Source organism: Lemur catta, chromosome 14, assembly GCF_020740605.2.
Source record: "Lemur catta isolate mLemCat1 chromosome 14, mLemCat1.pri, whole genome shotgun sequence".
NCBI lineage: Eukaryota > Metazoa > Chordata > Mammalia > Primates > Lemuridae > Lemur > Lemur catta.
In genome coordinates this window covers 48,761,035-48,773,865 of record NC_059141.1, presented here as the reverse complement: position 1 = coordinate 48,773,865, position 12,831 = coordinate 48,761,035, and the positions used below count along the sequence as shown (strand labels likewise).

The 12,831-nt window shown below is 53.0% G+C and overlaps 1 protein-coding gene across 2 annotated transcripts in view; it reads right to left on the bottom strand.

The window, feature by feature from the left end:
* Nucleotides 1-3,857: 3,857 nt before the first annotated feature.
* ADAMTS14 (ADAM metallopeptidase with thrombospondin type 1 motif 14) overlaps nt 3,858-12,831 on the bottom strand; it is a 68,912-nt gene continuing 59,938 nt past the window's right edge. The window contains exons 19-22 of one of the 2 annotated variants that reach the window (XM_045568238.1): nt 11,813-12,020; nt 8,379-8,508; nt 8,165-8,275; nt 3,858-6,119 (exon numbers count right to left, since the gene is read on the bottom strand). In XM_045568238.1, coding sequence (XP_045424194.1) covers nt 5,626-6,119; nt 8,165-8,275; nt 8,379-8,508; nt 11,813-12,020 — 943 coding nt within the window. In that variant the 3' untranslated portion in view covers nt 3,858-5,625. Of the gene's footprint in view, nt 6,120-8,164; nt 8,298-8,378; nt 8,509-11,812; nt 12,021-12,831 lie in introns of those variants that run through there. The other variant, XM_045568239.1, reaches the window with a different exon arrangement.

The window sequence follows — 12,831 nt, the reverse complement described above, 5'->3', positions numbered from 1 at the left end:
TTATAAAGTTGTGTCAAGAAGAATCCTTCAATTTTCAAGTGTTTAATTCACACAATCTTAAGAGGTACATGCTACCATTATGACAATTTTATTGATCAGGAGCTGCAAGGAGAAGAAACTTGTCCAAGGTCTTATTAATATAAGTAACAAGAAACAGATTCAAGATTCAAACCCCAGCAGTTTGAATGGGGTTTGAGACCATCCCCTTGACCCTGCAAACCCCATAGTAACTCCATGTGGTAGACACCCTTATTAGCATAATTTTATAGACAAGAATTTAAAAGACATTTTAAGTAATTTGTCCAAGGTCAAACAGCTTGTAAGTATATCTTTCCCATGGGTTCACAGGGGGTGGTCTAATAGCTCAGCTCTACTGCACATTGGGTTAATGTCTTCCGTGTGCCATGTGCTTTTCTGGAATCTGTCTTCTATTTTGCTGCCTTGGTTTTCTGCCATGTCAACTATGCATTCCATATGAGTATCACTCCACTATACTTGTTACTTCTGCAGATAGACTAACGGCCAACAAACATATGACAAAATGGTCAACATCTCTAATCATCAGGGAAATGCAAATCAAAACCACAATGAGATGTCACTTATCTTCAGTGAGAATGACCTTTACCTATTTTCTTTTGAAAAGTTTCTGTTCACGTCCTTTGTCCACTTTTTGATATGGTGGTTTGATTTTTCTCTTGCTGATTTTCCTGAGTTCTATATAGATTCTAGTTATCAGCCCTTTATTGGATGTGTAACATGCAAATATTTTCTTCCAGTCTGTAGGTTGTCTGTTTGCTCTCACAGTTTCCTTGGCTGTGCAGAAGCTTTTTAATTTGATCAGGTAACCTCCTTTCTGTCTTTATGGTTACACCTTTTCCATAATAGCATATAAATGGAACTACCCATTTATTTTTGGGCCTGGCTTCTTTCACTTAGCACAGTGCTTTTTAGATCTACCCAAGTTGATTCACACATGAATGTATGAATAGTTCGTTCCTCTTCACGGTTTAGTAGTATTCCATTGTATGGCTCTGCCATAGGTGATTTATCCTTTCACTCTTTGATACACAATTGAGTTGTTTCCAGTTTGGAGCTATTTTGAATAAAGTTGCTATGAACATTTGCATACGGTCATTTTGGGGACAAATGTTTTTATTTTCCTTGTTGAATACATAGGGGAGGCACTGCTGGGTTGTATAGAAAGTGTATGTTTAACCTATAAAATTATAACATTAACTTATAACATTTAACTTATAACAAAACTGTCAAAATGAGACCCAGGAAATTCTAGGTTTCCAGTCCAAACCCAGAAGGCTAAGAACTAGGGAAGCCACTAGTGTCCAAGGGAGGAAGATGGATGTCCCATCTGAAGCAGACAGACAAAATTTGTCCTTCCCCTGCCTTTTTGCTCTATTTGGGCTCTCAGTGGATTGGATGATACCTGCCCACATTGGGGAGGGTGAGCTTCCTTACTCAGTCTATGGATTGAAATCCTAATTTCTCACAGACACACCCGGAAATATGTTTTACCAGCTATCTGAGCATCCCTTAGCTCAGTCAAGTTGACACATAAAATTAACCATTACCACCATGTCCGTGTGGGTCTATGTTCAGATTCTCTGCTGGAATTTTGATTGGAATCACATTGAATTTATAGATCCCTGGGGAGAATTGACATTTTAACACTATTGAGGCTTCTGATTCACAGACACGGTCTACTTTTACTCAGGTATTCTTAAATTTTTCTCAGCAATACTTTGTATGTTCAATGTACAGGTATTTGGTATCCTCGATGCTACTCTGAGTGGGCACTGCTTTTTAAATTTGTGCTCTCAGACTTGGGCAGGGCCCCAAGGCTGCTCTCTTAGGTCTCCTATTCTGCCCCAGATTTTCCCCCTGTGCATCCAGTGGGGGGCTGAGGGAAAGAGCTGATGAGCAGGTGTAGACCCCCATGGGGTCTCCCCATAGGAGCCCCCAGTGGGGCTCCCAACGATTCTCAAGTGTCACACTAAGCTTTAAAAATCCATTGACATTTCAGTTGTATTTTCTCCCCTGCTCTATGGTGGCCACTCCTCCTGTGCTTCACCAAGGCTGAACAAAGGCTCCATGTGTCCTGTCTCTCCTTAGAGGGGCTTGTCATACTTCAGAATTTAGTTCACATGCTTGCCTTGCAACCCCTGCTCTGATGGGCTAAACATGTGTGACTTTGTAGATTACTGGGCTTTTTCTCCTTGTTAGGGTGAGAGTGATGTTCTCTTGGGTGTTCTACGCTCTAAGCAGAGTGTGGGTAACCTGTGGTCAGGGGAATGACCTGGGCCTGCAGGGGTGGGAGGGTCGTAGGGCACCTGGAGAAGTGGGAGGACCCCACAGGCTGAGGTCTGGGGGTCTGGGGGAACCCAAACCCTGACTCGAGCCCACTCTTGTGGCATAGGTGACAGCTCATCTGTCTCCTCAAGCTGACTGGTTCCCTTAAACCCCATTCCAGGAATAACCTAGTGACAAATGTCGCTCCTGGGAGGCGTCCTCATCATTTCAATACCTTGCATGTTGTGGCCACACTCTTTTCGCAGTGTGTTCACAGGTAGGCAAGGCAAATACGCGCTTCCATTCTCATTTTTCAGATGAGCAGGTGGAACCAAAGGCTCCCTAGAGATGTCTTGCCCCCATCCTGGGTTCTGAGAGGGCCTAGAGCTCAGTAGAGGTTCCTTGGGGCTGGCTTCGGTGTCCTCTTCCTTGATTCAAGCACTGCAGTCCTGCTTCTAGATGTCGCATTTCTGCCTGAGATACTGAGTGTGCGAAGGTTTCTAATGTTATACAACTTAAAAGTACTGATCCAACAGCCCTGCTCTTTGTCACAATGATGGCAATGATCCACGGCCACTACCCAGAGCACAGTGTGAAGAGGAGTCTTTGGGGGAGCAGGCTCAGTGGGGAGAGTGCAGTGATTGACTGGCAATGTCTGCCACAGGCACAAGATGCAGGCACATTGGCACGCATTTTCCATGTTATCTCTGCCCTGTGCAATGTACCAGGACACCGTTAGAGCTGGAGTGCTGGGCTCCTAGAGGGCCCCACTCTGCCCATACTACCCCCATGGCAAGGTTGCACTGGGCCAGGGGCAAGGGCCCATCCAGGGCCCATGTTCCCCCTCCTTGCAGGCCACACTCTGGGGGGCTGGGCTCATAGAATTCCCTGCCTGAATGATCCTCTAAGCCCACTTCTGGGGCCCATGCTAGCATCTCCCTAGGTCAGTCCCCCTAAGGTGTGACTGGGTCACCATGCGTGCCCAAGTGGTAACTGTCTGCAAAGGGTTGCCCCCAAGGGCAGGCTGTTGCAGAAGGATGTGAATGGAGTGTGGCCACGAGGGCTAGACTGTCCGTACACAGGCGTGTGAAGTCCCTGGAGGGAAGAAACCAGGGGTGGAAAGAGAAGTGTACCCTGGGCTGGTGGGGGGCGGGGTCCTTCTTTGTACTCTTGTCCTGGGTCCCACAGATGTTAGGGAGGGGCCTGTGATACACACATTGAAACAGTGCAGTGATGGATTAGTGATGTCTGATATGAGCAAGGGGCGAGGGGTGGGTCAGTAGTCATAAATGACACAGCACAGGTTCTTCAGCCCTCCCTGCCCAATAAGATGCATCACATTCCTTCCACCTCCTACCCAGCATCCACATTCTACCTGGATTCTTCCAGGGAAAGGGCGCTCACCACCTTCCAAGGAAAGCACTCCTTGCATGCTTGTACAGGGACATTAGAACACCCTGCAGACCCCAGAACCACCTCCTAGGCACCTCCCCCTTTGGACCAAGTTCTCAGTGGTGACTTGCCCAAGGCCACACAGCTCCTCAGTGGTGGAGTTCAAGTGGGACCCGCAGGCCCCCAGCCCTGATTTTGCCCCTGCCGCACCCTGAGCTGATGCCGAGGAGTCACAGAGTGAGTGGGGCTGTCAGGGAGCCTGAGGGCCAAGACTCCAGCCTCCTCCCTGTCTGTCCCCCACCCCCAGTCCTCTTGCTACAGCCCGGCCAGCCCCGTAGAGTTCTGACTTCACTCCCCACTTCCTCCAAAACAGAGAGAGAAAAAGAAAAACACATACAACTTTTTGGGGTCCAAAACAAAGCACCAAGGGCAATGTTAATAAATACATAAAAGTTTAAAGACCTGGATTTCCAAGGCACAAGAGTTTACGCCCTTTAACTGGTTCCCACAGGAATGCCGCAGTGTGCGCCCAGCATCCCAGGGCGGGGGAGGAGGAGGGCAGCAGGTGGAAAGGGCACCTGGGGAGCCCCCTGGACCTCTGTTCTCTAAGCAGGTGCAGGCCAGGGGCAGGGGCCCACTGCTCCCCTTCCTCCTGGCTGGCTCAGAACAGCCCCCTTCCCCCGGGGAAGGAAGAAATGAGAAGCACCTCTATCACCTGGCAAGGACCCTGGGGGTGAGGACCCTGCGGGTATGCTGGGAACTTGGGCCACCTCCTGAGAGCCAGAGGGTCTAGGGCAGTTACCTGTCTCTTGGAGGTAACATGGAGGGCAGGTGAGCCCAGAGAAGTCCCTGAAGCACCATAGGTCAGTGTGCACTCTTCACCCCAGACTGGGGCAGGGCTGGCATCTGCCCTGGGACACTCAGCCTGGGTGGCCCTGGTCACCTGCAGGGCCTGGCTATGAGTGGACTCTCTGGCCATCTGCCCTGGGGCCCCAGTGCCTGGGGAGCCACACAGCTCTTCCCTAGCTTGAGCCAGGTGGAGAAGACCCCTGACTCCAGCAGGAGTGGTCTTTGGCAGAGGATAACGACTGAGGGCCCAGCCTGAGAAATCACGGCTCCTCTGTGTCCCACAGAGTCACCTCCAAGGCCCAGAGTCATAACCAAAGTTGCAGTTCTGGTCCAGCCAGGGGTCGAGCACCAGTTTGGAAACTGCTGTACGGTGAGGACAGGGACCCAGGGTGTCCTGAGCCCCCTTCTCTGGTGGGCCAGGGTGGGATTGGGAGGCCAGCCTGTAACCTGCAGTCACCAGAAGTAACAGAAGTGACACCTGCAGGGGCAGAGCATGGCCACGGCCGCTGCCCTCCAGCCAGCAAAGGCCTCGGCTGCTGGAGCTGCGTGGAGCCCTCGGCTACCAAGAGCTGGGCTGGGACGAGCTGCCTCCACCTGCCCCAGCCCTGCAGCAGGAAGCCTCATGCCACATTCACCCGGCCCCACCCCCCCTGGCCCTGCTTTGCCCTTCTGGGCAGAGGGGCCACATAGGCAGGGTCCCCACAGGGTCTCCACAGTTCTGGGGAAGGCAGGTAGCCCTGACAGCTCTCAGTCTGGGCTTCAGATGTGCCCGGGGCCCCGTGGCTGTGAGGAGGGGGCAGTAGCTGGCCCCGGTTGTGGCAGGAGACCAATCAGAGCCCCTGAGAGGTTTGGCCAGCCGTCGGACTGCTTGCTGAGGTATCTCCAGGTGGGGGTCTCCCTGCTCTGTCTTCCTCCCTCCCCCACCCCTTGGGGTAGAGCATCAAGCCCCAAACAACAAGAAGGCGAATAATTTAAAAGGAAGTCTGTGCCTGCCCCTGCCCCCTGTGTGTGTCCTCTGAGCCGGGGCTCCCCGGGGCGGCTCACAGTGTAAACGTCACTGGTGAGATGGTGGGGCGTGGCTCATGTCACCGGGGAGGTGGCAGGGAGGCTGGTACCTGGATGCTCCGGGTCTTCCCTGGGCCACCCTTTATCCTTGGAGGCTGGCACAGGGGCCTCAGTCCAGCCCCAAGGCTGTCCCCCCGGGGTGGTAGGGGAGGTGCCCCAGAATGCTCTAGGACTCAGTTTCTCAGGGGCAAAGAGACGCTGGGTCACCAGGGAGCTTGTGTCCGGAGGTCCTGGGAGCTGTGTGGGTCGGCCACGTTGGAGGTCATCTGATCCTGCTGGCTCCCTGGTGGGCTCCGCGGCATCTGGAGGGGCCTCTGGTCCTGGTAAGGGGCTCCCAGGAGTGGAGACAGTGGGTGGCGAGGCCAGGCCAGGGTCCGGGCTAGGGTCGGGGCCCGTGGCCTTCTTGGTACAGGACTCGCAGCACAGCCGGTGGTAGCCAGGAATGGAGCAGTAGCGACCGAGCACTTCCATCTGGCAGAAGATGGACCTGTCCCCCAGGCAGGGCTCCGCTGCACACACAGCACAAGAACCCGTGCCCATCAGTGGGGGGACACCAGGACACAGGCCCCACCATCCCCTCACCACCAACTGCCCGCCCTGCACCCCCTGCCCCTCCTGGAGTCATATAAAGCTTCCTCCCAGAGGGGGCACAGGGCTGTCTGACAGGAGAGCGAGCCCTTTCTATACAGAAGGGGAACTAGAATCCTCTAGAGCAGTAGACCTCAAAGTGCTGCCCCCACTCACGCACCATCAGCATCACCTGGCAGCTTGTTGGACACGCAGATTCTCAGGCCTCATCCAGAACTACTGCGTCAGAAACACCCGGGAACACTGTGCTCGCACAGCCCTCCGGGTGTTCCGATGTGTGGGAAAGTCTGAGAACCACGGCCCTACGTCACTCGTCCCCAGACCTGGCAGCACACGGGAATTACTTGGGGAGCTTTACAAACAGCCGATGCCACCTCTTCACCCAGACAGACTGGGCAGTCGGGTGTGGCTGGGACACGGGGTGATTCTAGCTGCAGCTGGTCTAGGTGGAAGTGGTAACCCTCACCCCCTCCCGATCAGCCCAGAGGAATCGGACCCCCTCCAGCCAGCGCCAGGCTAACGCCCAGGCAACCCACACTGGCGACAAGCAAAGCAAACACCCTGCCACCAGTCAGCACACGTCTGGAAGTCAAGTCCTCCACGGCTAAACTTGGAATCAAGCAGAATTAGGTTCAGAGTCTGGCTCTACCACTTAAAAGCTGTGAGGCTTGGGCAAGTCACTTAAGCTCCAAGCCTCAGCTTCTTCACCTATAAAATGGAGATAGTGCTGATATTAACCAATGAATAATGACATCATAATTATAAATAACATATTTTAAGTGCCTGGCATAGAGGGATGCTCACTGTACTAGTTTGCTTTGCTTAAAATATCATCTACAAATGTTTTCGTAATGACTCCACTGGGTCTCTCCAAATAGAATGTGAATGCAGGAGCTTTGCTTTCTGCTAATTTTTGCCAGGTGGGAGGAGAGGGAGGGGAGAGGGAAGAGAGAGGGAGGAAGGGGCAGGCTTAGGAAAAGAGAAGGATCAGAGAAAATGGAAAGCTATTGGCCCCTAGATGGCACCAGCATGTCGGGATCAGAACCAGGGCCCTGCCCTTTCCCTTTGGGAGGAAAATGAAAGGAAGCCCAGAAACTTGTCCAGCCTGAGCCTCAGCACGGCGGCAGAGGACGGACAAGGTTGGTGCTTGGGAGGCACATTGAGAACCCTTTATTTTACAGATGAGGTCGCTGAGCTAAGAGAGGTTAGGGATTTGCACAAGGCCACACAGCCTACTGGTCCTCTAACTAGGAGTTAGGGTCTGTGATCTTTCTGCTGCTCATCTTGCCGAACCCTGGTCCTTGGGAGGGTGAGGAAGGGAAAGAGAGCGGAACCCAGGGAGGGAGAGTAGCACCCACAGCCTGGCACGTAGCAGGTGCTCAGCAAATAGCTACTCATGGATGGTTGAATGGAAGGGTGGGAGGATGAGTTGATGGGCTCCTGACCATGGGGCAGGGACGAATTATTCCTCCTGTCGTTGTTAGCTAACCACGGGGCAGGAGTGCACACATTCTCCCACTTGATTCAGCCTGACAAAAGCAGCTCAGACCTACAGTGGCTTCTCTGAAAATCTCGGAACCAAATATGATTCAGAATTCAGAACTTCTGGGGTCAGAAAAGTAATACTGTGTGTGTTTATATTATAGAACACCCTCAGCAGAGTCTGTGATATCACCTTGTAACCAAATATGGCAATGTTTCTGTAGCAAAAGAATAAATGATTTTGTTAATTCAGGTCGGATTTTGCCTCCAAATGAGTGTGCACCAAACTTAGAAATAAGCATTTTGGAATTGCAGATAAGGGGCCAGGAACCACCCTCCCTACATCACAGCTGAGGCATCCGAGGCCCAGGGAGCTCAGGTCACACAGAGGAGCAAGTTGGGCCTGCCTGCTGCATGGCCCATGCTGTGACACTGGGGCCACTGAAGGGTATGGGGAGGGGGTGGGGCCAAAGACTGCACTTACTTGCTGGTATCTTGTTACTGGGATGTAGGGGTCCGGACTGTGGTACCCACTGCTGCTCTGGGGTCACAAGTTCCCGGATGTCAGCCTTCACCGTGGAGTTCTGGAGGTTTCCTGTGAGCAGGCAGAAGCGGCTCTAGGGTGTGGGATTTCTAGGGGGCTGGTCTTGGGTCCAGGCTGGGGGGCTGGGCCTGGCCTGTCCACCCCAGCTGCTCACCTCCGCAGGCGGGCAGGCTGCAGACCCGGACGGTGTCCGGCTTCTCCCCGTCGCACTGCCCGAGGCTGTTGGCGCCGGTCCGGCACACCACCTGCCGCTGCTGGATGCCCTCGCCGCAGGTGGCAGAGCACTGCCGTGGGAGGCCAGGGCCAGGCCACAGCCGCCAGGGTCGGGGTGGGTGGAGAGACAGAGGACAGGCCAGTGAGCTCAGAGTCCAGCCAGTGTCCGAGGACAGAAAGGGTACGGGGCAGAGTGCCAAGCCTTCCCCTGCCCAGAGAGACATGCGAGGGCTGCTTGCACAGAGCCTCAGCAGGACCCCACGCCCGATGTCAAACACTCCTGCACTAGTGGCTAAGAGCCACTGCCCAGAGCTGACAGCCCCTGGGGCTTCCTGCCATCTAAACAGTTAACCCCTGGCTCGGGGTGGGGGGACTCCAGGGTCCCATTCCACCTACTACCACCTGCATCCACTGTGTCTGGTCTGTGCTGCCCAGGTTCTTAAACATTTTGTGTCTCACTCTGGCAAAGTCCCCTGCTGCAATCCACCATGGGTCACGACCTGCAGCAGGCTGACCTGCAGATGATACCTTGTTAATGGGATGTAGGGGCTTGGATTGTGGCACCTGCTGCTCCACTGGCTCAGTTTCCAACTCTATGAACCGCGAGAGCTGGGTGACAGGGTGGCAACGGACCCTGCTAGCTCTGATAGTCAATGATCTTGACACTCAATTCACCAAACACCAGCTCGCAGAGGTAAGTTCAAAAGTGTCCTCTTCCCTAAGAGGGGAGGGCGTGGGTGCGAGGAGCAGGAGCAGCAGAGGACCCCCATTTGCAGGGGCTGCCACACACCTCATCCCCTGGATCTGACACACTTCTTACTGTGACACATGGGTCATGAGGAGTCCTAGGGTGGAGGGGCAGGGACTCCAGGAAAGCAAGGCTGCCCAACATGACCAGGTCACTTTTTAAGTGCTGACCATGGCCTCTCTGAGCTGGGTGGGGAAGAACCTGAAGGGCTCCACTTCTCACCCTGGACATGTGACCACTGAGCAAGACACGAGGGTCACGGGGCCACACAGAGCCACGGGACAAACATGGCTCATCCTCCCAGGATGAACAATAGAAACAACAGCTAATAGCTCTCGAGTGTTTTACCAGGGTCACAAGGGGCTGTGAAAGTTGATTATAGGAATTGGGTCATTCTTGTCACACCCAACTAAGAGTCCAGGGGCCAGGGTGAAAAAAGCACATGGGCACATACTACTTGCCCCAAGAACTGAACGTTCTGCCAGCACAGCTGCTGAAATGGCCTGCTGGAACCCTGAGACCAGTTCACCTCGTGGCTGCTGACACAACCTCCCCTAACTCCAAGACGGGTCTTCCCCACCGCTGTCACTCGGAGCTTGCCAGCTCCCAAGGGCCTCCCTAGTGCCAGTGAGCTTTCATCTAAAACAATATCTAACCTTTTTCTTTCTAATAAACCCCCATCCTTTCTTTTGTTCTTCATACATGCCAAAGACCACCCTAAGTGTATGCCCCAAATTACAACACTTGCTTCCCAAACAAAATGTTAGATTTAGAGATTCGTCTCTGTATTTTATTTTGATCTCGAAAGGGCCAATATCTCCCACCATCTGCCAACCCTGTCAGTTTTATTTATAAGGTTCTTTGAGGACCAGCAATCTTTCTATTTTATATCAAAATGAATGAAGTCATCTATTATGGAGAAGAACATAAAATCTGCACGAATGGCATGAGTTTTCAGGCTCTAAAAATACTCCTTATTACACACTATTTCAAGCATATGGGAAAGTATGGAGTTGTTCACAAACGCCTGCCCAGATGCCGCCACCAGCTTTAATAAATCAGCGTTCTGGACTATTTTCAAGTATTGCGTGCGCCTCTCAAATGTGAAGGAAATGAATTCACTGGAAGTGCGTTTTTCCCTTCCTCCCACCGTGCTTTTTCTCCCCTAAATTTATTCTGGATTAGTCGAGGTTTATCTAGATTGGTAAGCACAGTTCAAGCGTATCCATTTTTCTTGCTGTATAGTATTTTATCACATAAACACATCAGGATTTCTTTGTCCAATCTCCTGTAGGTGGACATTGAGGATATTTCCGAATATTTTCCTATTACAATAAACATCATTGTGCCGATGGCCTTGATCACATGAGTTTTTTAAAACTGCGGTAATGCCTGCACAACTAAGTTCACCACCTTAATCGCTTTTAATTGTACAGTTCGGTAGCGTTAAGCACATCCACATTGCTGTGCGACCATCACCACCACCCATCTCCAGAATTTTTTCTTCTTTCCAAACTGAAACTCCTCACCCATTACACAACAACTCCCCGTTCCCTGCCCCTCCCGCCTCCCCAGCCCCTGGCAACCACCACCCGACCTTCTGCCTCTATGAGTGAGGCTCCTCTAAGTACTTCATATTAAGTGGAATCGCACAGTGTTTGTCCTTAGTGTGTGGCTTACGTCACTTGGCCTAATATCTTCCAGGTTCACATCAAATGAGTGTTTAAGAGAAAGCCCAAGACATGGAACATTTCCCTGTGGCCACCCCCAGAGCCTGAGCCACAAAGCACAGGATTACTCTGCAGCCTGACTGCTGTCTCCGTTTTTCTACCCTGGCCTCCCCACAATCAGCTTTCTACAGAGCTGCCGCAGTGGTCTTTGAAACCCCAAATCAGAGCTTGCAACACTCTTCAGTGGTTTCCCATTGCACTGATAAATTCAAACTCCTTGCAAAGCCCTGCAGCTCCGGACCGCTGCCTGCTTCTCCAATGTCCTCCTCCCTGTAACTCTGGCCCCACTGTCCTTGAAGCTTCTGGAACATTGTACAATTATTCCTCCCTCAGTCTCTTCCTGTGGCTCATCCCTCAGGTGTCAGCCTGAACAACACCTCCTCAGAGAAGCCCTCCCTGACCACCTCTGTCCTTGATCACGATGCCCCGGGGACTCCGACACAGTCCCAGCTGCTCTCTGTGAACACTTCTGTGGTTGGCTCACTTGTCTATTACACCTCCCTCGTCGGACCGTGAGGGCACGAGGGCAAGACAGGTCTGCCTGATGGATGCCGGGTTTCCAAATTCCTAGTACAATGCCTGGCACACAGCTGGTGCGCAGTAAATACTTCTTGCACGCAAGAATGTGCTTGAATCTGCTCAGCTGGGACACGGGGATATTAACCTATGCCTCCCAGCACTGTGGGGAGCTTGCAGGAGACAGTGAATGAGAGCAAAGGCCCCGCACGGAGCAGCAGCGCAACATACATGGGAGCCGTTCAACTTTGTTTTGAGAGAAACCAGATGAGATACCGGGAGAGAAATTCCGCCAGAAACTCTCTGCCTGCAGGGAACACCAGAAAATCCCTCAAACCCACCTCCTCCCCAAACCCCTCCCACCTCCAGGGGACAACTCACTTGGGACCAGGCTCCCGTCCGCCACTGGGCTGGGCAGGGCACGCGGAGGCAGGGCCGCCGAGCCTCAGGCCGGTCCACGGGGCAGGCCTTGGCCGGCATGGCCTTGTGGGTGCCATTGGAGAGGGGCAACAGGCACTGCACCCCCCGAGTCTGCACCCCCAGCTTCCCGCAGCTCCGGCTGCAGGGGCTCCACTCTTCCGTCACCCACCTGGAGACAGACAGGGTGGGAGGAGGAAGGAAGTGAGACCAAGGAGACACTTCCTCCCAGGGGCCACCTCCCACCCCTAGACAGCTACAGGCAGGAGCCAGAGAGTGTGTGGACTTCAGAACGCTTGAGGCCCCAGACGGCTGTCCACCCGGCTGTGTGGCCTCAGGGAGATCACTACTCTTTCCTGAAAAACAGCATGCTTAAATGCTGGCACCACGCATGTCCTCGGGCAAGCTAGAAACCCCTCTGAGCCTTGGTTACCCCATCTCGACATCAGGATTGTCTCAACTTCCCATAAATATTTGTGTGCCTACCGCGTGCAGGTACCGTGCTGGGTGCTGGGTGCAGTGCATGAGACAGATCAAAGCTACACTTTCGTGGTAAATGCCCCCAACCTCCCCTGGGGCTCCTGGGACAAGAGCACTATTACTGTCACCATCATCAACCATAGAGCTTCAGCACTGGGCCGCTACGCTGGTGGCCTGCCAAGTGTCTTTTAGCCACAGAGCAACTTCCAACAGCCTCTTAAGCAGACACCTGTTGGACGAATTAGATAAAAGCCAAACTCCTACTCCCCCATCGGCTTCCTGAGGCATCTGATAGCAAACCAGGGCTCTCTCAACCCCTTCCTGCATAAACCAAAACAAAACCCCAAGGTGGGGTCACCCACCCAGCGTCTCAGGCGGAGTTAACCCTGCACACTCTGAGGTCACACGCATTTGTGGGGAAAGGAGAGGAACAGCACGAAGTAACAAGCAGAAGAGAAGCACAGAGGGCGGTTATGGAGCTGTCCTGGCAGAAGAGGGGCGGG